Raw genomic sequence first — 25,817 nt, forward strand, 5'->3', positions numbered from 1 at the left:
TTTTATTTTTTATTACAGAGACTAGCCAGCTCTCTGACAGAACTCTGGCTATCCGTGCCTGACTCACGGCCCGACCCAAGCTTCCATATGTCGTCAACAATGCGTCCACGACCAGTACTCGTACATCCATTATATATACAGGGTGGTCCATTGATCGTGACCGGGCCAAATATCTCACGAAATAAGCGTCAAACGAAAAAACTACAAAGAACGAAACTTGTCTACCTTGAAGAGGGAAACCAGATGGCGCTATGGTTGGCCCGCTAGATGGCGCTGCCGTAGGTCAAACGGATATCAACTGCGTTTTTTTTTTTAAATAGGAACCCCCACTTTTTATTACACATTCGTCTATTACGTAAAGATATATGAATGTTTTAGTTGGACCACTTTTTTCGCTTTGTGATAGATGGCGCTGTAATAGTCATAAACATATGGCTCACAATTTTAGACGAACGGTTGGTAACAGGTAGGTTTTTTAAATTAAAATACAGAACGCAAGTACGTTTGAACATTTTATTTCGGTTGTTCCAATGTCATACATGTACCTTTGTGAACTTATCATTTCTGAGAACGCATGCTGTTACAGCGTGATTACCTGTAAATACCACATTAATGCAATAAATGCTCAAAATGGTGTCCGTCAACCTCAATGCATTTGGCAATACGTGTAACGACATTCCTCTCAACAGCGAGTAGTTCGTCTTCCGTAATGTTCGCACATGCATTGACACTGCACTGACGCATTTTGTCAGGCGTTGTCGGTGAATCACGATAGCAAAAGTCCTTGAACTTTCCCCACAGAAAGAAATCCGGGGACGTCAGATACGGTGAACGTGCGGGTCATGGTACGGTCCTTTGACGCCTAATCCACCTCTCATGAAATATGGTATTCAGTACCGCTTCAACCGCACGCGATCTATGTGACGGACATCCATCGTGTTGGATGTACATCGCCATTGTGTGATGCAGTGAAACATCTTGTAGAAACATCGGTAGAACATTACGAAGGAAATCAGAATACATTGCACCATTTCGATTGCCATCGATAAAATAGGGACCAATTATCTTTCCTCCCATAATGCCGCACCATACATTAACCCGCCAAGGTCGCTGATGTTCCACTTGTCGCAGCCATCCTGGGTTTTCTGTTGCCCAATAGTGCATATTATGCTGGTTTACGTTACCGCAGTTGGTGAGTGACGCTTCGTCGCTAAATAGAACGCGTGCAAAAAATCTGTCATCGTCCCGTAATTTCTCTTGAGCCCAGTGGCAGAAATGTTCACGACGTTCAAAGTCGTCGTCATGCAATTCCTGGTGCAAAGATATATGGTACGGGTGTAATCGATGTTGGTGTAGCATTCTCAACACCGACATTTTTGAGATTCCCGATTCTCGCGCAGTTTGTCTGCTATTGATGTGCGGATTAGCCGTGACAGCAGCTAAAACACCTACTTGGGCATCATCATTTGTTGCAGGTCGTGGTTGACTTTTCACATGTGGCTGAACACTTCCTGCTTCCTTAAATAACGTAACTATCCGGCGAACGGTCCGGACACGTGGATGATGTCGTCCAGGATACATAGCACACGCCCGTTGGGCATTTTGATCACAAAAGCCATACATGAAGACGATATCGACCTTTTCCGCAATCGGTAACGGTCCGTTTTAACACGGGTAATGTATCACGAAGCAAATACCGTTCGCACTGGCGGAAAGATACGTGATACCACTTATACGTTTGTGACTATTACATCGCTATCTATCACAAAGCGAAAAAAGTGGTTCAAGTAAAACATTCGTATTTCCTTACGTACTACACGAATATGTAATAAAAATGGTGGCTCCTATTTAATAAAACGCAGTTGATATCCGTTTGACCTATGGCAGCGCCATCTAGCGGGCCAACCATAGCGCCATCTGGTTTCCCGCTTGAAGCTAGACGAGTTTCGTTCTTTGTAGTTTTTTCGTTTGATGCTTATTTCGTGAGATACTTGGCCCGGTCACTATAAATGGACCACCCTGTATTCTCGTGTAGGTCAGATGTTGTGCTTGAAAGTTGCTTGCCCGGTACCGGCAGATAAATACGATATTGCAGTGCCTGTGTTATCGTGATTGCGATGAAAAGGTCCTTTGGACATGTGTACATACCTGCAAGCATTTAATGAGTTAACGCAGGCACCACAATATCGTATGATCAGCTCAGGTTGCGAAATTGCTCCCCTCATACAAATTTTATATACTAGAAGTTGCTATATGACTGCTGGTTGGCTGTATGCTGGTTCTTTATATATTTTTAATTTATATTGAACCTGTGTGACCATCTCCTCGCGTTACCTTAGAGAATTTTACTCGACTTTGCGTCCTGGCTTCTAATATACCAAGCGCATGACGAATGGTATCTATATTTTTGACCCGTATTTGAATAACCTGATAAACAAATTAATTAATTTTGAAATGTGCGCAACGGAAACTGGTGCGAGTTTCCCTAAGGTAACACGTTCTGAGGTGGTTGAACTCAAAGCCGTCACTATAGCAGCTGGTAGCCTATCTAAATTCACATTGCCGATAATTTCTGTCTTTCATTAACTTTAGAAAATCGAACTGAATAAGATATATCCTACCCATTTCATGTGTCAGGTGACTGGGGGAATATTTCTTAAGTGAAATGCTGACTCTCATTTAATAGATTTATTTCCTACTTTGATGAAAACTTTAGAAGCCGACACATTACAATTTTTCTTTGGTTACAAAACCTGTCTGAATCATCGTTACCTCTCATGGGTAGGACAATGACACAACGAAAACACTATACGAATAATATCATATATGACACATAATTTCACAACAACACAAAAAATATATGACACGTAATTTCTCAATAACACAAAAATACATAAGTGGGCCACACCGTCTTCAGCGGGAAAATCGTCATTGATTCTTTAAGACTCACTTATCGCCATGCATGAATTACACCACTAGAAATTTAAGGTAGGCCACTGCCGAAGATAGATGACCTCTATCAGAGAAAAGATTCTGGGCAAAAATGATGTACTATTGGCGCCAAAATAAAGTGCGAACTGAACTCACAAAGAAAGTATCAAAAATAATTAAATTTCGCGGCAGAAATTTCTCGATCTACCATCCGGTACGCAATCTGCACTCATTGAGCTAAAAGTGAAGCTATAACTCGGGAAATAGCTACATGAACTGATGGTTCCTGTTGCATGCTCACTACCACAAAGCAAAATTTCACAGACACATTTCAGAGAAAACTATTGCAAATAAATTAAAACCGTAACCTGTACCGATGAAGGTATGTTGAATGCGTGCTACGAGCATACCCTGTCGTGAATTTTTAGCCATATCACCTCATTTCTATCTCATCAAATCTGCGAGCTGCTGTGCTCCCGCGTCCAGTCCGTCTCATGGCTGGCCCCACAGTGCTCTCCACGCGCCAAAATCCGACCAACGTTCCTATTCAAACGCGGTGGTGGTGAGACTCACCTCACCCCCGCACCAACTTTGTAACCTACCCTCGAGCCTGTGTTCATCTTTGCTTGCTGCTCTGGCTTACCTGCCGTTATTCTTGTAATGTTGGCAATGACTGCTACTCTCTTAAACTGTTCCCTTTGGTCCATGCTCCCGCTACATTTGACTTCCGTTCATACCCATGCACACTCACACAGGATGGAACAAGGAGTATACATATAAACGGCGTGTGATCTCTTTGTGAAATGATGAAAAGAAATAAACAAATGCGTCAAATATTCCTTTCACCCAGCGAAGTATTGAAGCTGCTAGCAATCAAAGAAAAACTTATATCTCGGTATAGAAAACATAACTACTTCCAAATGTAATCTGAGGCAAAACGAAAGTAACGCCTCAAAGTTACTTGCGTCAAAAGATAATTGCTCGTTTCTAAACCCATCCTCAAATAATTTAGCCAGTTGTCGAGTTCGTCCTGCAACTCTTGAAGTAAATTTACGTGCGAAAACGCCGCCGCGTTAACAGTCACTGTATAGACCTTGTTGGTCTGTCTTTCTATTTCTGGCATCCCGTTCGAAATTTTTTTAGCATCGCAAGTTGCGAACACAAACCGTAATAGATTTCTTCCATCTCTGAATAAACGAAATAAACTTTGAGATTACTGTACGAGAGTCGCTTGCCAGAGATCGCAGGCGAGCGGCAGACTGGAACTTGTGTCGTGTGGACACACAACATTTTCAGCGATCTGTTGCACGCATAGACGTCTGAGCAGATATTCGCACGTTGACGGGCCTTATGGACCACATTCTCTCCTCCCGAAATACTTCTCAAGCAGTGCAGGTCATTCATATTTTAAGTGACAGTGCAATGCTTCAGCGTGTTTTCTTTTTAGAAGAGTTACACCATTCTGTGACGTGTTTTTAAAATCTGTGTATTATCATATTTTCGCTGCCCGTCTTTGATTTTTAACTTAAAATAGAAAAACAGGCCCCATGCTTGTTTTTCTTTATTCGCTTGTCTCAACAGAGGAATATTTTACCGCATACAGCCTTCCCCCGCCCATATGGGATCGAGGGGGATGAAATAACAACATAGGAAAAAAATGAGTTGGAACATAAATAACACGAGAGATGAAACTCGTGTAAGTATTTCCGGTAACAATGGTGCGCTGCACGTTTATCAGTCCATCATTTCGTTTTCGTGTTGCGTGATTGAAAGTCGTCCATATTTGATCTCGTTCCGTAATACAGAGAAGCTGCATTAATCATATTGTGTTCCTGATTACGACTTACCGTATGTATTTCACTTTATTGAATTACATTGTGAATATGTTGGTTGTATTCTGCTTGAATTTCGCTCTCCATAATACTGGACGGAGTAAATGATTCCATATAAAACAGAAGCTGGTTTCGTTGGATACTGTTCTGTGGACATTTGTTCTTACCCAAGAACGCTTGTGTGAAATGCTGTATTTAAATGCATTGTATGTATAATGTCCGTATTCTGGTTTTTTAATTCTCATCCATTTTTCGTACTTTCTTCCATTTAATGGAGAGCTCCATGTTAGCAGCTTTTGACGGAATTAATATTCAACTTCATTACATCTTAACATGGAATGAGTATGAATTTCTGCTTTGAATGGTGTTGCTCTTTGCAATTAAGTGTGATTTGTAGTATTAGTGATGGAGTGTGTATGGTAGTTATCGTCCCTACTTCGAACCGCATATTTACACATAGAATTGGCATAGTGTGAACGTACTTCTCTCGCACTGAATGCTGTTGCATTTAGTTAACTGTAGTTGTACAGAAATCACCTGTAGATTAAATGATGAAAGCATGGCTTCGTATTGGTTCAAAAATGGCTCTGAGCACCATAGGACTTAACATCCATGGTCATCAGTCCCCTAGAACTTAGAACTTCTCAAACCTAACTAACTTAAGGACATCACACAACACCCAGTCATCTCGAGACTTCGTATTGTTGCCTGTTGTATGTACATTGGAGTGAGAAGATGATGATAGTAATGATTGTAGTACATTGATTTCCGTTAAAGTTTATTGTTTGTACACTCCTGGAAATTGAAATAAGAACACCGTGAATTCATTGTCCCAGGAAGGGGAAACTTTATTGACACATTCCTGGGGTCAGATACATCACATGATCACACTGACGGAACCACAGGCACATAGACACAGGCAACAGAGCATGCACAATGTCGGCACTAGTACAGTGTATATCCACCTTTCGCAGCAATGCAGGCCGCTATTCTCCCATGGAGACGATCGTAGAGATGCTGGATGTAGTCCTGTGGAACGGCTTGCCATGCCATTTCCACCTGGCGCCTCAGTTGGACCAGCGTTCGTGCTGGACGTGCAGACCGCGTGAGACGACGCTTCATCCAGTCCCAAACGTGCTCAATGGGGGACAGATCCGGAGATCTTGCTGGCCAGGGTAGTTGACTTACACCTTTTAGAGCACGTTGGGTGGCACGGGATACATGCGGACGTGCATTGTCCTGTTGGAACAGCAAGTTCCCTTGCCGGTCTAGGAATGGTAGAACGATGGGTTCGATGACGGTTTGGATGTACCGTGCACTATTCAGTGTCCCCTCGACGATCACCAGTGGTGTACGGCCAGTGTAGGAAATCGCTCCCCACACCATGATGCCGGGTGTTGGCCCTGTGTGCCTCGGTCGTATGCAGTCCTGATTGTGGCGCTCACCTGCACGGCGACAAACACGCATACGACCATCATTGGCACCAAGGCAGAAGCGACTCTCATCGCTGAAGACGACACGTCTCCATTCGTCCCTCCATTCACGCCTGTCGCGACACCACTGGAGGCGGGCTGCACGATGTTGGGGCGTGAGCGGAAGACGGCCTAACGGTGTGCGGGACCGTAGCCCAGCTTCATGGAGACGGTTGCGAATGGTCCTCGTCGATACCCCAGGAGCAACAGTGTCCCTAATTTGCTGGGAAGTGGCGGTGCGGTCCCCTACGGCACTCCGTAGGATCCTACGGTCTTGGCGTGCATCCGTGCGTCGCTGCGGTCCGGTCCCAGGTCGACGGGCACCTTCCGCCGACCACTGGCGACAACATCGATGTACTGTGGAGACCTCACGCCCCACGTGTTGAGCAATTCGGCGGTACGTCCACCCGGCCTCCCGCATGCCCACTATACGCCCTCGCTCAAAGTTCGTCAACTGCACATACAGTTCACGTCCACGCTGTCGCGGCATGCTACCAGTGTTAAAGACTGCGATGGAGCTCCGTATACCACGGCAAACTGGCTGACACTGACGGCGGCGGTGCACAAATGCTGCGCAGCTAGCGCCATTCGACGGCCAACACCGCGGTTCCTGGTGTGTCCGCTGTGCCGTGCGTGTGATCATTGCTTGTACAGCCCTCTCGCAGTGTCCGGAGCAAGTATGGTGGGTCTGACACACCGGTGTCAATGTGTTCTTTTTTCCATTTCCAGGAGTGTAGTACATGGTAATAGCGTGTGAACACCTGTGGGTAACTAATGCGGCAGTTTTAGCATTTGCAAGCAGGAATACCTCAGTGACCGAGACTACAATGCAAACTGGGTTGCCAGAAACAATATCATTCACAGCAGTAATACGCTGAGGCTATTCATTCCGTGACAGGGTGTAATATAGTTGAATACCAATACTGTTAAAAGCTGCCAACAGTTCTCCACTAAACGCGAGAAAGTAAGAAAAACAGATGCAAACTAAAATAAAGTAACATAGGAACAGCATACTTATAACGCATTTAAATTTATCAGTTCAGTCGAAGATTCGCAGGTAACAACAAATGTCCTCAGAAAGCTATGTGACAAAACCATCTTCTGTTTTATGTGATACAAATACGAAATGGAATCATTTACTCCACGAAATATTAGGATGCATGCAAAAATAAAGTATAATGCGAGCAAAATATTCAGAATGCAACTCCAAATTATATATAATACACGGTAGGAAACGTAATCAGGAGCACGATGAGTGAAATCAACTTCTGAGTCATGTCAAGTGAAATAAGTTTTATCTTTTGACATATTGTGATAATGGCCGCAAGGACGAATTTGCAATATCGGGTTTTACAAAAAAATGATTTTACAGTCAAAAGGTGACCCTTTACAATATTTTACATGACTGCGAAACCCAGCTATGAGAAGTTAATCTTAGTCTTGACTGAGATTTCTCTACTACATTGCTCTGCAAGGTCACAACATCCTACTAACTATTAATATTATCAACTAAATCGCGTATTTCGTATTAAAATACGGATTTAAGTGCCATATTTTCTTGTATTCAAAGTTTACTGCCTCGCCAATAGGAGCGCTGTTGTAATTCTCTGTATCTGTATCGTAACATGGGTCCTGCATTTCTGATATCTTGGTGTTCTGCGACAAATATGTAGAGTACCTTAAGCGTCAAGCACTCTTTTGTTACATCCATTCTACGTTACGTTCATTGTGACACCTTACTATTACTTCCGTAATTATGTATATGACTTATTGCTCTATTGATTCTTTATGCTAGATGCCATTAAACCTTGTTAAAATTCACGTGAAAGTAAATTAGTTTTGAAAATGAATGTATAATGTAATGTACGAACTAAAACTTAGATTTGTGTTTCAGGTTGTGTAATGAATACTTTTGCAGCTTCCTCTACATATAAGTTAATCTCTGCTTTCATAGATCTTAATATAATCTCCGTGTGGCCATATTGCATGTAGCTGCTTTACAATTCCTGAGGGTACTTTCGTTCTGTCGTTGCAACAACTACAAAATGCATGTTATTTTCTCCAGAAACGTTTCGATTTATTGAGGTAAAGCATCATCAGTTGTCTGTAATTAAAGATATTTATAATTTGATTTGTTTTTAAGATCGAAAAAAAGTTCGTTAACAATATGTTGCTTTCTCGTCTACATCGGGAAATGCCAGCTGCCAGCACACCTTCAGAGTTTTTCTTCGTTATACGCTGAGACTTGTAGTCTAATTTTTAGTTGCTCTGCGGAACTATGCATTTATCACAATACATACTTAGAAGTATAAAAATAAACAGAAAACAGTGATGTGCGAAAAAGTGTGGTGCGTAGAACGTGAGAAATGCATAGTTCTCCAGAGCAACTTAAAATTAGACTATAAGTATCAATGTCTAATGAAAAAAACTCCGAAGATGTGCTAGCAGACGGCGTGAAAGTAAATAAGTTTTGAAAATGAATGTATAATGTAATGTACGAACTAAAACTTAGATTTGTGTTTCAGGTTGTGTAATGAATACTTTTGCAGCTTCCTCTACATATAAGTTAATCTCTGCTTTCATAGATCTTAATATAATCTCCGTGTGGCCATATTGCATGTAGCTGATTTACAATTCCTGAGGGTACTTTCGTTCTGTCGTTGCAACAACTACAAAATGCATGTTATTTTCTCCAGAAACGTTTCGATTTATTGAGGTAAAGCATCATCAGTTGTCTGTAATTAAAGATATTTATAATTTGATTTGTTTTTAAGATCGAAAAAAAGTTCGTTAACAATATGTTGCTTTCTCGTCTACATCGGGAAATGCCAGCTGCCAGCACACCTTCAGAGTTTTTCTTCGTTATACGCTGAGACTTGTAGTCTAATTTTTAGTTGCTCTGCGGAACTATGCATTTATCACAATACATACTTAGAAGTATAAAAATAAATAGAAAACAGTGATGTGCGAAAAAGTGTGGTGCGTAGAACGTGAGAAATGCATAGTTCTCCAGAGCAACTTAAAATTAGACTATAAGTATCAATGTCTAATGAAAAAAACTCCGAAGATGTGCTAGCAGACGGCGTTTCCCGATGAAGGCAAGAAACCAAGCGGAAATCACCGTAACGGAAAAGCAACATATTGTTAACGAACTGTTTTTCGAACTTAAAAACAAATCAAAGTATAAATATCTTTAATTACAGACACTATAACCCTTTACCTCAGTAAAGCGAAACGCGTCTGGTGAAAAAAAAAACACTCTTATTCTTTTAGTTGCAAGGACAGAACGAAAATACCCTCAGGGATCTTAATGTATTTTACCATCTAAAACTATCTGTGTTTCTTCACAACTGTAACACTCTGGGTCTAATCTTTACTCATGTTCTAAAATGGTATTGTATTCTTTTAAACATATGTAATTTTTTTAGGTGAACTCCTGTTAATACTAAACAAGTAATGTTAACCGAATACAAAAAAATTTCCGGGGAAGACCTCGTCGGCGAAAGCTTATTTTCTGGCAATCTTCCTGTTGTACCTATCTGTGATTCAGCATCTCCTCTACATGGCGAGTAGCAACTATCCTTTTCGTAATACTATCATATTCCATCCTGGATTTTCCATTGTTTTATTATTTACTTTGAATGATAAGTAAGCCTATTTCTTCTGAGGCTGAGACCTTCAGATTCTAAGTGTTGGGAAAACGCAAGTACGAGAGTGAATGAGTACAGTCATGAAGAAATTAAGGGCTAAGTCGCACGAACTATGAGAAAAATGCAACTGTAAGTTAAAGTGTTTGAGACTGTAAGTGTTGAAGAAAGATCAAGTATTCGAAAATGTAGTAATACCATAAACTGCAAAGAAAAATCACTGTATCTGATTGGCCTCATTACAACAACTTCACACAAGGTGATCAAGGAATAATAGAGTTAAAGCAGAGCTTCGAGAGTGGAATTTCAACTACAGAGTAAGAGTAAAAGGCTACGACATCGTACATGAAATACCTGTATGTAGAAAAGTCTTCGTGGCAGTACATGGAATAACAAGGCCATGATTAACGACAGTTCAGAAATTATGGGAGTTGCACAAGTCTCTTCGTGCTGGAAAGGATAAGCATGGAAGTAGGTAACAGAAAATAAATGAAGCAGTAGGAATAGCAGTTTATGATCACATTCATTCATTTAAGCGTAGATCATTACAGCAATGACAAGATCAAGAAGTTTTATCTCCGAGAGGAATTTTTCATGAAAAAAATTGCGTGAAATGTTCCAGGAAAAATACCCAAATTTTGACATATATGAAATGTACAGAACAGTATTAGCGCCAATTTCAATATAGTTTTGGAACACCCAAGGAATGATGCACGATCAGCATGCGATAAGTACACAGCTGAGATGAAAGTGCTGAATGCAATGTTATCTGCAAATTTAGATGATGATATGAAGAAACAAGTCTTGAAAGAAATTAATATGATCACCATTGACCAGAAAGTACACAAAGTGAAAGTTTCAACAATTTACGTAAGAAAGAGAAATGCTCGTTTCAGATGCCGTAAGTCAACTAAACAGAAGCAATCTGCATAGACTGGCAAAGAAAGTATGTTAACATAAAGTAAGTACTAACAATTTCTGTTACAAAAGGCAGTTGTCTTTTTACTCCTTCAAAATTCAGCAATTTCAAATGGTACTTCAGCGTTCTGTATTTACACTGAAGATATTGAAACAAAAGAGCCAATTAAATTGTCTCCTTTTTAATTGCTTCATGACAGAATTACCACATAAGAAAGTGAAACATCTAAGAAGCTTTTTGCGATTTGTGTTCAGGGGGGAACAAGAATTAAACTGTACCAAGGTATCTTAATTATCTTGAGAGTGAACTGAAACTTTTGGAGGCAGTGAAAGTAAGTTCAGCTAATATACACTTTTATGCAATTTGATAATAATATGGGACTGATTAACTCCAAAGCAGTAGCAGAAGTTGTAATGAATTGGGTGAAAATCATGATTGAAGCTCGATGTAAACACAAGCCAGTTGATGTCGTGATGGTCAGTTAAGATACGATACAAAGAAGAAATATTTGAGGAAATGTTCTTTCCTGACGAGGCTCATGAGAGAGCTAATCATCACAAAAAACATCCCCGTCTCACTGATAGGGTGGTGAGAATTTTTTCAGCAACTTCAAGAGCAGCAGCCTGGAGAATATCAATCCCCAGCTTACAAAGGTAAAATATAAAAATAATAGAGTATGAATTTAGAATAATTTTGTCTGCTGCCAATAATAATAATAACAGTAACTTTCTTTAAACTCCTCTGGCAACATCAAAAGAAAAGTATTAGCACCTCCAGATCTTCAATGAGTATTGCAGACAAGAGGCTAGAGTGTTTTTCACAAACTTTTACACTAGTCTGAGAACTGCATGTTGGGACAAAGTGACAGTATACTTTATTCTTTTAGTATTTTATCACTTGAAGTAAAAAAAGTAAAAAGAAAATGCTTATCAGGAAGTATCTTTATTGTTTCAAACATTGTTTCTCATTACAAAATAATCTGACAAATAACATTTACAAAAATATAGTTTTATTTGCAATATCTTATATTCCTCTATATAAAAGTGTATGACATTGCGTTAAATATTGTCCCAATAAAACCACCATTTAAATATTTATGCACTCAATTAATATTAAATTTAATGTAAATAATATATCCTTCTGAATGACTTTTCTTTTCATAGATTTTGTCCATTTGTATCCATGAAATTCAGTTTCAAGCTTTAAAATTGCTCTTATGAACCATTTGATAATGTGGACAAAGAACGTTATTTTCCTGTGCTCTTCAATTGTTATCAGTGTTCCAGCACCTCTAAGTTCTGCTGTACAGTTTTTTTCCTTTCATATGCATGGCTATTGCAAATATTTACTAATTTCTTCTAGAATCACCACAGTTTTATTGGAATGTATAAGTACTAACACTGATCATAATTTTCATTGAACTCGACATAACTCATTTTGTGCATATGTTTTCAGTGGTTGAAGTTACCTTTTGCAATAATTTACAATCTTGAATATATAGCATAGCTACAGAACTGGTTTGCATTTTCCTTTGAATAATACGTGTAGCACTGGTTGCATATAAGCGAGCAGTAATAATAATACACGGTGTTCATTCGTGGTCGTCAAGGAGTTAGGCACTTTAAATCCACCTTCACAATACACATATTCGCTAATGAAATTCTTCATAAATAATGCATCACAGTTTGATAAGAACAATGATACCTCCAACACTAGGACAAGAATTAGCTTCGTTACCCATTATTGAAACTGCCAGTGGCCCTGAAAGGACTTCAATAAGCATCAAAATAAAGATTTTGACCGTTTGACCAATAATGTGGAACATTTAACAGGTAGCAAAACAATTTTTAAATCTGACCTAAACTTATTTTTCCCAGACAACTCCTTAGATTATATGAACGAATTTCTGTTTAAAAGCGGTATCCTGCAAACATGTGAATATATTCTGTAAACTGGCGCGTTACACATCATTTCGATAAAAGACTGATTCAAATTGTTTATGGAGCATATAATTAACCAATAGGTCGTTTCTATTAGAAACTCTGCTGTTCCAGGGTAATAGTGTAACTGTTCTCATTTGTTTACTTCATTCTGTAGGTCTTCCGTAGTAGGGAAGACGTGTGTCACAGTGGCGAAGATGAACAAGTGTTCATAGCTCTGAAGGTATGAATCTTAGAGCCCATGTCTACTCTACGTTTTTTCTTGTTGCGTTCCATACAATCACGTCTCATAATATGGAATACATGAATGCAAAAATTGTTACATACTTGCTTTATGGCACGTCCTCTTCAAAGGAACCATCTCAGCATTTGTCTTAAGTGTTAGGAAAACATGTAAACCTTAAATGCAGATGGCTGCATAGCGATATGAACGTGAGTCCTCCAAGATGTGTGTGTGTGTGTGTGTGTGTGTGTGTGTGTGTGTGTGTGTGTGTGTGTGCGTGTGAGTGAGTGAAAATGAGCGAGAGAGACAGAGACAGAGAGTAGACAACTGGAACAAAATTTATCGAAGCCGGGCATTAGTGGAATTTCGTAGAATTTTGTGCTAATGCGTACAGCACTCACAGTAGTAGGGGACGGTGTGGTGAAGTGTCCATCGTATATTTTTGGACTGATCAGTACTGCTACCTGCCAAGGAGGGGACAAACCAGTTCTAATATACACCATGAACGATGTGAGTGATTTGAAAGAGGAAGCTTGTTCCGGAATTTTTAATAACACCTGTTCGGATTTTCAGATCCCTGATGTAAAGTAAGTCTTCTTACATTCTCTAAACAATGCCTTGGGGCTAAAATGTAGTTACATGTTGTTTCCTTCTTTTCAATGATTCCATCAGTGAATCACTTGTACGTGCATCTGATAGGGAAATGTAGCCACACTACTCGTCAAGAAAAATGTCCAAGGTGGTTCCCCAATAAGAGTTAGTTACATACTTTATCATGCATATTACTAAAAATTAGACTATCTTCTGAATCCTTTTGTAAAACCATCCCTGTTTGCTGACTGAAAACAGGCTGCTGCTGCCTTACGGTATTTTTCATGTACTAGGGCATCAAGATGACTGGACTACGGGTTGAAATCAGAATAACAAAAACGGGATCCTGTTGCGATGGCATTGGCTACAGTATCCCGTTAGATAGGGAAAGTGGTCATTATGTAAGCGTTCAGAGAAACGCGTGTGATTCATGTATAAATTATTTTCTTTTTCACTTAAAATGTTCGGCTGGATAATTTATAATACGTACATTCAGAATGTGTACGCTTGACTTCTGTCAAGATGCACTGTTTTGCGAAAATCCAGTTTCCCCTAGAATGGTCACTTTATGGTCACTTTGCCCCACCGTTCCCTGCATCTTGATCGTAGCTAGTCAGGACTGCCTGTCGAGGCGCTACGTCACAGGATTCCTGCTTAAGCTCAGGCTGAGCTGGTGCCTAGAGGACAGTCACTCGTTGTGCACATTTTGTACTTGAAGTTGTATACAGCACTATTTTCTTTACTCTTTACCAGTTTGTACCGACATACTTTTGCTGCTGCTGTTGCTTCGGCACTAGATGACCCTCTTGATGCAGGTAGCGACCTCCTTGTGGGGCTCGTCGGGTGTGAAGACGACTTCGCCGTCTCGCTCGTACTGGGCATACGGCACGGAGAAGATGCATTCGAAGCCGAGCCGGGAAGCTGCGCGGGCCGAGTAGTGGCTGGTGCAGTCAATACGAACCAGTGGGATGCCGTGTTGCTTGGCCAGCTCACTGTGAAAGAACCACACCAGCGATGATAGGCATTAACAGAGATCCCTGTTGTGACTGACAATTCGCAATTTTTCACAAACACAACTTTTATTGATGTAAGTTCACGAGGTTGATGACTGAACATACGCTCCTGGAAATGGAAAAAAGAACACATTGACACCGGTGTGTCAGACCCACCATACTTGCTCCGGACACTGCGAGAGGGCTGTACAAGCAATGATCACACGCACGGCACAGCGGACACACCAGGAACCGCGGTGTTGGCCGTCGAATGGCGCTAGCTGCGCAGCATTTGTGCACCGCCGACGTCAGTGTCAGCCAGTTTGCCGTGGCATACGGAGCTCCATCGCAGTCTTTAACACTGGTAGCATGCCGCGACAGCGTGGACGTGAACCGTATGTGCAGTTGACGGACTTTGAGCGAGGGCGTATAGTGGGCATGCGGAAGGCCGGGTGGACGTACCACCGAATTGCTCAACACGTGGGGCGTGAGGTCTCCAAAGTACATCGATGTTGTCGCCAGTGGTCGGCGGAAGGTGCACGTGCCCGTCGACCTGGGACCGGACCGCAGCGACGCACGGATGCACGCCAAGACCGTAGGATCCTACGCAGTGCCGTAGGGGACCGCACCGCCACTTCCCAGCAAATTAGGGACACTGTTGCTCCTGGGGTATCGGCGAGGACCATTCGCAACCGTCTCCATGAAGCTGGGCTACGGTCCCGCACACCGTTAGGCCGTCTTCCGCTCACGCCCCAACATCGTGCAGCCCGCCTCCAGTGGTGTCGCGACAGGCGTGAATGGAGGGACGAATGGAGACTTGTCGTCTTCAGCGATGAGAGTCGCTTCTGCCTTGGTGCCAATGATGGTCGTATGCGTGTTTGTCGCCGTGCAGGTGAGCGCCACAATCAGGACTGCATACGACCGAGGCACACAGGGCCAACACCCGGCATCATGGTGTGGGGAGCGATCTCCTACACTGGCCGTACACCACTGGTGATCGTCGAGGGGACACTGAATAGTGCACGGTACATCCAAACCGTCATCGAACCCATCGTTCTACCATTCCTAGACCGGCAAGGGAACTTGCTGTTCCAACAGGACAATGCACGTCCGCATGTATCCCGTGCCACCCAACGTGCTCTAGAAGGTGTAAGTCAACTACCCTGGCCAGCAAGATCTCCGGATCTGTTCCCCATTGAGCATGTTTGCGACTGGATGAAGCGTCGTCTCACGCGGTCTGCACGTCCAGCACGAACGCTGGTCCAACTGAGGCGCCAGGTGGAAATGGCATGGCAAGCCGTTCCACAGGACTACATCCAGCATCTCTACGATCGTCTCCATGGGAGAATAGCAGCCTGCATTGCTGCGAAGGGTGGATATACACTGTACTAGTGCCGAAATTGTGCATGCTCTGTTGCCTGTGTCTATGTGCCTGTGGTTCTGTCAGTGTGATCATGTGATGTATCTGACCCCAGGAATGTGTCAATAAAGTTTCCCCTTCCTGGGACAATGAATTCACGGTGTTCTTATTTCAATTTCCAGGAGTGTACAAACGAAAGGCAACGATAACGAAAAAAGTCTCCTAATAGAGGCAAACAAAAGTCCACTTCTAATTTTCCACAAAGCTTCATGGGAACTCACTCACACACTAGTAACAGTCCAGTTCCGAGACGAAGACGTAATCTTCAACGGTCGCAGTGCACGAGGTCGGCATCCGGCTTGAATTGAACTTCGGACCTGTTTCTACCCCCTAAATAGCTGCCTCCAGCCAATCAGGTTTTGGCGTAGTGATACTACCTGCAAGCCGTGGCTCGCGCTCCCCCTGCAGGAAGCAGTGCTCCATTATCTTGTAAGTAAATAGCCGGTGTTTACCATGGTGCTTTTGGGTATGCCTTGGTCATAGAAAACCTCGTTCACTGTGGTGTTATGTGGGTTGCTGTCCCTCGGGGACTACCTGGGTTCCGGTTAAGCCTCTTTTTCACAGCACAATCACAATTATTTTTTTCATCCAAGTGAAACATGAATGATATAATAATCTGATCAAAAGCATCTGGAAAGCTACTAGTGGAATATGGGCTGTGTTCCCCTTTGGCTTTGCGATGGCTTGTCTTAGCGTCTGGTTGGTTGGTTGGTTAGTTGGGTGGAGGGGACCAAACAGCGAGGTCATTGCTCCCATCGGATTGGGGAAGGATGGTGAAGGAAGTCGGCCATGCCCTTTCGAAGGAACCATCCCGGAATTCGCCTGAAGCGATTTAGCGAAATCATGGAAAACATAAATCAAGATAGCTGGAGGCAGGTTTGAACTGTCGTTCTTCTTCATTCGGGTTTTCCATGATTTCCCTAAATCGCTTCAGGCGAATTCCGGGATGGTTCCTTCGAAAGGGCAAAGGGCATGGCTGACTTCTTCCGCATCCTTTTCCAATCCGATGGGACCAATGACCTCGCTGTTTGGTCCCCTGCCCCCGACCAACCAACCAACCAACCAGACCCCCACCTTACTGATAGTTTCCCCATATATCATACTATATATCATATTATCATATATCATATTATCACACTAACAATCAATATACATATATATAATTACCAACAAACGAAAGCAGCATTATACTAATAATATACTATAATGTACTATGTACTACATTATATATACTATATTACTATACACTATTATATATATATATATATATATATATATATATATATATATATATATATATACTGATTATTAGTGTAATGCTGCTTTAGTTTGTTGGTAATTTTCATGTAGGTCACGCTCCTGGGGTGTCATGTGGGATGCGAGGCCTCCTTACAATGTGCCTGTATTGGCTCACAGTGTTGCCTCAGAGTCTGTAGCGCCATGTGCTGTGCTGTGCCTTGCGATGGAACCTCTCCTGGTGAAGTTCTTTCCTGTGGACTTCCCAGCAACTGAGAAATACATATAAGCGATTCGATATGGAACGTTCAGTTAGTTCAGACTCGATGCTGACTCGGCTTGAAGATTCATCCAAGTTGCCAATTGATTCCACTGTTTTAAGATTTAATGTACTGTTAGTAAACTACGTGGATAAACAGTCCAGTTGCCTGGAAACGACTGTATGAAGAATTTTTGAGACTTTTCAGGATTGTCGTCTGACCAACACTGGGGCCTAAATGTAAACAGTAGCGCTCCATTGGAACAAAAGGTCACACTGAGGAGGAATGGCAGCCAATTATTCTTCAAGGCCGAAACGACAGTAACGGTTACGACAGGGTCTGTAGCCAATTCCAGGTTCCAACTCATCCCACACGTGCTCCATTGGGTTCTGTTTGGAACCCTATACAGGCCAGTCCACTTCACCAACGTCATTAGGGATAAACAATTGTCCCCACAGATGCTGCTTTACGATGGGGAACCTGCGTCTCCTTACTGTTCCTTTAATGCAAACAATACACAATACTGTGAAATGTGTTCACATCCTTCAGTATTGAGCGTTTTCTTAAATACAAGAAGGGGACTACACCATAATCAAGAAGATCATTCCTAGACTATAACGCCAACTCCTCTGTACTCCGCCAATGGCACTACACTTGATGGTAGGTAACACTTTCTAGGTGTTTACCAAACCCATGTCCTTCCTTTGGAGTGCCACAGGGTATAGAATGGAATGATTCATCACTCGTTTCCAGTCATCCACCGCCCACCTGAAGTGTCACTTAGGACTGGCTACAAAAATATGTTGCTAATAAAGATTGGCATTCTTTTTAACTCCCTTTTTTTCTGTTATCAGTCTTCTAACTGGTTTGATGGGACCCTCCACGACTTCCTCTCGTGTGTCAACCTTCTCATCTCAGAGTAGCACTTTGTCGTCAAATTTTTGTTGAATATTCCCGCCTCTGTCTTCCCCTGCAGCTTTTACCTTCTATAGATGCCTCTAGTACCATGGAAGTTAATACCTGATGTTTCGACAGATGTCCTACCATCCTGTCCGTTCTTCTTGTCAGTGTTTTCCACACTTTCCTTTCCCCACCAATTCTACAGAGAACTACTTCGTTTCTTACCTTGTCACTCCACACAATTTTCAACATTGTTCTGTAGCACCAAATCTCCACAACTCAAAGGGTTCGATGGTATTCTGTTCTTGTTTCCCACCGTCCATGTTTCACTACCATAAAATGCTGTGCTGCAAACCTACATTCTCAGAAATTTCTTCCTCAAATTAAGACCTATGTTTGATACTAATAGACTTCTATTGGCCAGAAATAGCCTTCTCGGAAGTCTTGGTCTACCTTTTATGTTCTTCCTGTTCGGCCTGTTGTGGACTGTTTTGTTGTTTTGGTATCAGAATTCCTTAACTTTGTCTACTTCGTGACCATGAATCCTGATGTTAAGTTTCTCTCTGTTATAATTTCTGCTACTTCTCATTATCTTCGTCTTTTATCCATTTACTCTCAGTCCATACTATGTACCGATTAGACTGTTCATTCCATTCAACAGATCCTCTAATTCTTCTTCATTTTCACTGAGGATAGCAATGTCTGAAGAATCTTAAAACTGGCATCCTTTACCTAGAATTTTAATTCCACTCTTGAATCTTTTTAACTCTCCACATGCAGCCACTGTGCTAGATGGACTGCTGGTATAACTTTTGAACTCATGAATGAGTCCTCGTGTTCATTTAATGCGACTTTTACAACAGCTCTCCGCAAAGCTGGAAGGTCCCCATCTGTCAGTACATGGGATCTGCCTGGTCTTGTTTAACCTACTTCTACATGGTTACTCTGTAATTCACATTTAAGTGCCTGGCAGAGTGTTCATCGAATCATCTTCATACTACTTCTACACCATTCCACTCTCGCATGAAACACCTAAATCTTTCCGTTCGAACTCTGGTTTTCTTATTTTATTATGATGAACATTTCTCCCTACGTAGGTGGGTGTCAACAAAATATTTTCGCATTCGGCAGAGAAATCTGGTGATTGAAATTTCGTAAATAGACCTCGCCGCAAAGAAAATCGCCTTTGTTTCAGTGTCTGCACCCCAACTCATGCATTATATCAGTGACACTCTCACCCCTACTGCGCGATAACACGAAACGAGCTGCCCTTCTTTGCACTTTTTCGATGTCCTCCGTCAATCCTACCTGATTGGGATCCCACACCGCGCAGTAATATTCCAGCAGAGGATGGACAAGTGTAATGTAGGGGTTTGTCGCATTTTCTGTGTTCTGCCAACAAAGCACAGTCTTTGTTTCGCCTTCCCCACAATATTATCTATGTGGTCTTTCCAATTTAAGTTGCTCGTAATTGTAACTCCTAGGTATGTAGTCGAATTGACAGCCCTTAGATTTATGCGATTTGTCGTACACCCGAAATTTATCGGATTTCTTTTAGTACCCATGCGGATGACCTCGCAATTTTCTTTGTGTAGTGCTAATTGCCACTTTTCGCACCATACAGAAATCCTCTCTAAATCATTTTGTAACTGGAATGGATTTTCTAATGATTTTACTAGACGGTAAATTATAGAATCATCTGCAAACAATCTGAGGGGGCTGCTCGGATTATCACCTAGATCATTTATGTAAATCAGGAACAGCAGAGGGCCTATGACACTACCTTGCGGAACGCCAGATATCTCTTCAGTTCTACTCGATGATTTACCATCCATCACTACGAACTCTGACCTCTCTGAGAAGAAATCAAGAATCCAGTCACACAACTTAGACGATACTCCATAAGCACTCAATTTGATTAATAGTCGCTTGTGAGGAACGGTATCAACAGCCTTATGGAAATCTAGGAATATGGAAACGATCTGAGATACCTTGTCGAAAGCACTCATTACTTCATGGGAATAAAGAGCTAGCTGCGTTGCACAAGAACGATATTTTCTGAATCCGTGTCGGTTATGTATCAATAAGTCACTTTATTAAACGTGAGTCATAATGTTCGAGTACAGTATGTACTCCTAAATCCTACTGCAAATTGAGGTCAGTGATATGGGTCTGTAATTCAATGGGTTACTCCTATTTCCTTTCTTGAATATTGGTGTGACCTGTGCTACTTTCCAATCTTTAGGAACAGACATTTCGTCAAGTGACCGGTTGTATATGATTGCTAAGAAAGGCGCTATTGTGTCTGCTTACTCTGAAAGGAACCTGATTGATTTACCATCTGGACCGGAAGACTTGCCTTCCTTAAGTGATTTGAGTTGTTTCGCAACACCTAAGATATCTACTTTTATGTCAGTCATGCTAACAGCTGTTCTGGTTTCGAATTCTGGCATATTTACTTCGTCTTCTTTCGTGAAGGAATAACTCCGCTTTAGTGGCACCGTCATCGGTAACATTTCCATCGCTATCGCGCAGTGACGGTATTGACTGTTTTTTGCCCCTGGTGTACCTTACATACGAACAGAATCTCTTTGGGTTTTCTACCATATTTTGAGACAATGTTTCATTGTTGAAACTACAAGGTGTGTTTTTAAGTAAGTACCGTTTTGAAATTAAAAAAAAGACGTGCTAAGATTTCTCAATAATTTTATTTTTAAATGAAAGCCTGTACCTCAAAATACTTTTCTACATAATTTCCGTCAATATTGAGGTACTTGTCATAACGTTGTACCAGTTTTTGAATAGCCTCCTAATAGAAGTCTGCCGCCTGACTTGTTAACCACTGCATCACCACCGTTTTGACTTCGTCGTCGTCTTGAAGACGCTGACCGCCCAGGTGTTTCTTCAAGTGCAGGAACAGATGGTAGTCACTGGGCGCAAGATCGGGGCTGTACAGAGGATGATCTAGAGTTTCCCCATCGAAAAGATGTGATGATATCTTTTGTCTGATTCGCCACATGCGTACGGGCATTGTCTTGCAGCAAGACGATGCCCTTGCTCAACTTTCATTGACTGTTGCTTTGATTCTGGTGTGACATAGGCCACCCATGTTTCATCGTCCGTAACAATTTTGCTTAAGAAATCATAACCGTCGTTGTGGCACCGCTCAAGAAAAGTCAATGTAGTGTGTAAACGTTTCGTTTTGTGCACATCCGTCAACATTTTCGGTACCCAACGTGCGCACAATTTTCGATAATTCAAGTGCTCGGTCACAATGCCATACAAAACACTACGAGAAACGTTAGGAAAGTCATCCCGCAAGGAGGAAATCGCAAAGCGTCTGTTTTCTCTCACCGTATTGTCCACTTCCTGCACCAAACTTTCATTACCGTCCGAAGGACGCCCACTCCGTTGTTCATCATGCACATTCGTTCGGCCATCTTTAAATCCTCTCACCCACTTTCTTACCATTCCATCGCTCATAATGTTTTCTCCGTAAACTGTACAGATCTCACGATGAATATCGTTCGCTTTTAGGCCTTTAGGACTAAGAAATCTTATAACAGCCCGTACTTCACAGTCGGCGGGACTCACGATTATCGGAGGCATCTGAAACACTCAGTACACAAGGAAGAATCAGACTGTAATGGCGTCAGTGCGTAGATTAAGGTAAAGACTTTCATGTAAAAATAAAATTATTGAGATATCTTAGCAAGTCTTTTTTTAAATTTCAAAATGATACTTACTTATAAAACACGCCTCGTACTAAAAGCATCTCGCATTGACGTCCGCACTAAACCTGTGGTCTATCCTTTGCGTTTACACTTTACAATCACATCACCTCAACAACAGAGGAAATGGGCAGGTTTAAGACAGTGATGCATTTGCCACTCAGGCAGCATCCAGTGACTAGTCCACAATCGAAGTCACTGTGAGGCGTAACGCCGTATAACGATCCTGCCTTGGAGGCGGTCAAGTGGGAGATGTGTCTCAGAGCTGGAGGGTGACAGATGATGACGCGAGACTGGACGCGCACGTAGTTTATGTATCAGCCGATAGAGGACGATATTGGATAGGGGGACTGTGATTTTAGTTTCGATTGTGCTCACTAGAGTGCTCTAAAGTAATAGAATGTTTTTCATAAACTGTTCTAGTATTTTCGTAAAGTGCTATTGTGTCTTTTTGTGTATGTAAAATGTTATAAATGTGTTTTAGCAGTATGAATGATGCGTGAGTGTGGTTTAAGGTTAATATGAAGATAATTGTTTAACGAGTTATGTTGTGGGATTTAGTGTGGGAACATTTCGAAGAAGTAGGGATATGGACAAAGGGGATTTTTGTAGAATAGATTTGTAAAGTAAGTTTATGGTAAAGGGAAAGTTAATTCAGGTATAAATAACAATAGTAAATAACTTTATCCATAAGCAAAACTTCAGCATATTAGATAATTACGTCGGTAAAAAGTGCAGTTGTTAGGTTTACTATTTTGCGATTGGTTATTGATGAAACGCGGACTGACGCGGAAGAATGTTGTTTTGCTATTGGCTGTTGAGTAAACTGACCAATGGTAAAGCAATATTCTTCGCGCGCCTTTCTCTGCTGGTAGAGAAGACTTAGAGTATTCTACAGTAGACTGGGAGACTAGCTATGAAACAGTTCGGACGTGTGCAGTAGTAGTTCCGATGGAAATGATAAGTTGCTCGATCTAGCAGTGTTTCATACATCAAAAGTGTGGTAAAGTGACGGCATAATTATTCCGATGTGTGTGTAGAAATTTCGGAATTTTTAAGTGAATTTTGTGACGAGAAAAGACATAAATTCCTCGTGGCGTATTGAGCAGGTCGGTGGCTAAAAACTGCGACTGCATTTGGTACCGACAGACTTAATATTTGGCGAGCATTCTCAATCAAAAACAATCCGTATTTTTGTAGCTAATACGTTTTCGGGAAATGCAACACCATAAACTTGCTAACGTGAGTGAAAGGGATTGTGAGTGATTGTGTTAAGACTAGCACAGCCTTGGTAGTGATATATTAATTAACCCTTTCGTGAGCCGCGGGAAACATGCTTCCCACTACAGTGAATTCGCTCCTAGTCCCGTGGGATTCACAGTTCCCACCTCTGTGCGGTGCTACAACCTAGTGAACAGTATAGGGTACTACTTCCAATCGGAAGTTCCCGCCGTTTTTGCTGTACCTTCGCGCAGAGGCATTGTATAGCTGAGTGTTGCTCTGTAGAGGAGCCTTTCAGTGCTGTTTGCGTGACATTTTGTGATTTTTTTCCTCAAAGCTATAGTATAACGTAAATACTTTTGATTTACCCAAATTTATGAAGGAAAACGTAAAATTGGAACGAGGATAATTCCAGTTTGAAACAAAAGGAGCCATTTCTGCAGTAAAATGGATGGATGACCGACCAGTCACTTTCCTGTCGCCGGCCGGTTTGGCCGTGCGGTTCTAGGCGCTTCAGTCTGGAACCGCGTGACTGCTACGGTCGCAGGTTGGAATCCTGCCTCGGGCATGCGTGTGTGTGATGTCCTTAGGTTAGTTAGGTTTAAGTAGTTCTAAGTTCTAGGTGACTGATGACTACAGATGTTAAGTCCCATAGTGCTCAGAGCCATTTGAAGCATTTGAACTTTCCTGTCCTCAATTCATGACCAACGAGAAACAGCCACAGTGAAAAGGAAAAACAAGGATGGTACTAGTACAGAGATTTCTTGTCCTGAAGTTGTGGCAGAATATAACAAACTAATGGGTGGTGTCGATAAGTTTGATCAATTACGAGAAAGGTATGCTACTGGCAGACGTTCTGTAAAATGTTGGCACAGAATATTTTATTTCCTGATGGACGTTGCTGCAGTGAACAGATTTATCCTGTGGAAAATAAGTAAAAGAGAAAGTGGACAGCACGATCAGCTCACATACAGGATCCATCTAGCCAGACTATTGATCGCTGGCTTCTCATCCCAAAAAAGGCGTGGACAAAAACCTGTCTTCCTGGCAAAAAGGGGTAAAGTACCTGAAGAGTTTCGACATGTGGGTGTAGGGGAGCATCAACCCATTTTAGGAGAAACCTACTGGACGTGCCTTCATTGTAGTACCAAAGCTGCGGAAAAGAGCACTCGCTGTGTTTGTACATATTGTCAAATACAACTTTACATAGACCCACGTTTCAGAAAATTTCATGGCAAGTAATTGTGAACAATCATTGTAAGAAGAGAAGTAAATTTATCAAATAAATATGACATATATTGAAAAAGTTGCTTTTGTCATTTAACTCCAAGGAAGGGCAGTGGGAAGAATACTTCACACCTTGTTGTGTGACCTCACTTTCACAGTTGGAGCAAATTTGATATTCTGTGTGATAAATATACCTATCTGTTAACTACTATCTGCTCTACATTCATTAAAATAGCTGCTCAATAATTTTGCCCACAAAAGGGTCAAGCACAAAATTTCCAGCCTTTCATTTCGTGAGAAAACTTTCTCCCGAAACGTAGATTATTGATTTTAATTGCAGCCTAATTCACGTCGAAGTACAGTAGGTTTCACTCGGCTTCCCAACTGATGATATGCTGATGGTTCAAATGGCTCTGAGCACTATGGGACTTAACATCTGAGGTCATCAGTCCCCTAGAACTTAGAACTACTTAAACCTAACTAACCTAAGGACATCACACACATCCACGCCCGAGGCAGGATTCGAACCTGCGACCGTAGCAGTCACGCGGTTCCGGACTGAAGCGCCTAGAACCGAACGGTCACCGCGGCCGGCTGATATGCTGAGACAATGTACACAGGTAGGCCGGCCGAAGTGGCCGCGCGGTTCTGGCGCTGCAGTCTGGAACCGCGAGACCGCTACGGTCGCAGGTTCGAATCCTGCCTCGGGCATGGATGTGTGTGATGTCCTTAGGTTAGTTAGGTTTAACTAGTTCTAAGTTCTAGGGGACTAATGACCTCAGCAGTTGAGTCCCATAGTGCTCAGAGCCATTTGAACCATTTACACAGGTAGGTGCAGGTTCGTCGTAAAGGGACGGTAAGAACCACGCCGCCGCAACTGACTCTTTTGATTTATAAGTATACTGTCAACTGCTTCTCCACTGACAACAGAATGGTTCCCACCCCCTTTTATACTGGCTGGTTCCGCTATCAGTCAATTCTGCGATGCTGTTGGTATATACACTCCTGGAAATTGAAATAAGAACACCATGAATCCATTGTCCCAGGAAGGGGAAACTTTATTGACACATTCCTGTGGTCAGATACATCACATGATCAGACTGACAGAACCACAGGCACATAGACACAGGCAACAGAGCATGCACAATGTCGGCACTAGTACAATGTATATCCACCTTTCGCAGCAATGCAGGCTGCTATTCTCCCATGGAGACGATCGTAGAGATGCTGGATGTAGTCCTGTGGAACGGCTTGCCATGCCATTTCCACCTGGCG

At 42.0% G+C, this 25,817-nt stretch overlaps 1 protein-coding gene across 2 annotated transcripts in view; it reads right to left on the reverse strand.

Annotated features, from left to right (window-relative positions):
• Positions 1-11,727: 11,727 nt before the first annotated feature.
• LOC126425125 (arylalkylamine N-acetyltransferase 1-like) overlaps positions 11,728-25,817 on the reverse strand; it is a 163,759-nt gene continuing 149,669 nt past the window's right edge. For both annotated transcript variants that reach the window (XM_050088069.1, XM_050088068.1), the window contains exon 4: positions 11,728-14,547. In XM_050088069.1, coding sequence (XP_049944026.1) covers positions 14,349-14,547 — 199 coding nt within the window. In that variant the 3' untranslated portion in view covers positions 11,728-14,348. The remainder of the gene's footprint in view (positions 14,548-25,817) is intronic.

This window comes from Schistocerca serialis, chromosome 10, assembly GCF_023864345.2.
Source record: "Schistocerca serialis cubense isolate TAMUIC-IGC-003099 chromosome 10, iqSchSeri2.2, whole genome shotgun sequence".
Taxonomy (NCBI): domain Eukaryota; kingdom Metazoa; phylum Arthropoda; class Insecta; order Orthoptera; family Acrididae; genus Schistocerca; species Schistocerca serialis.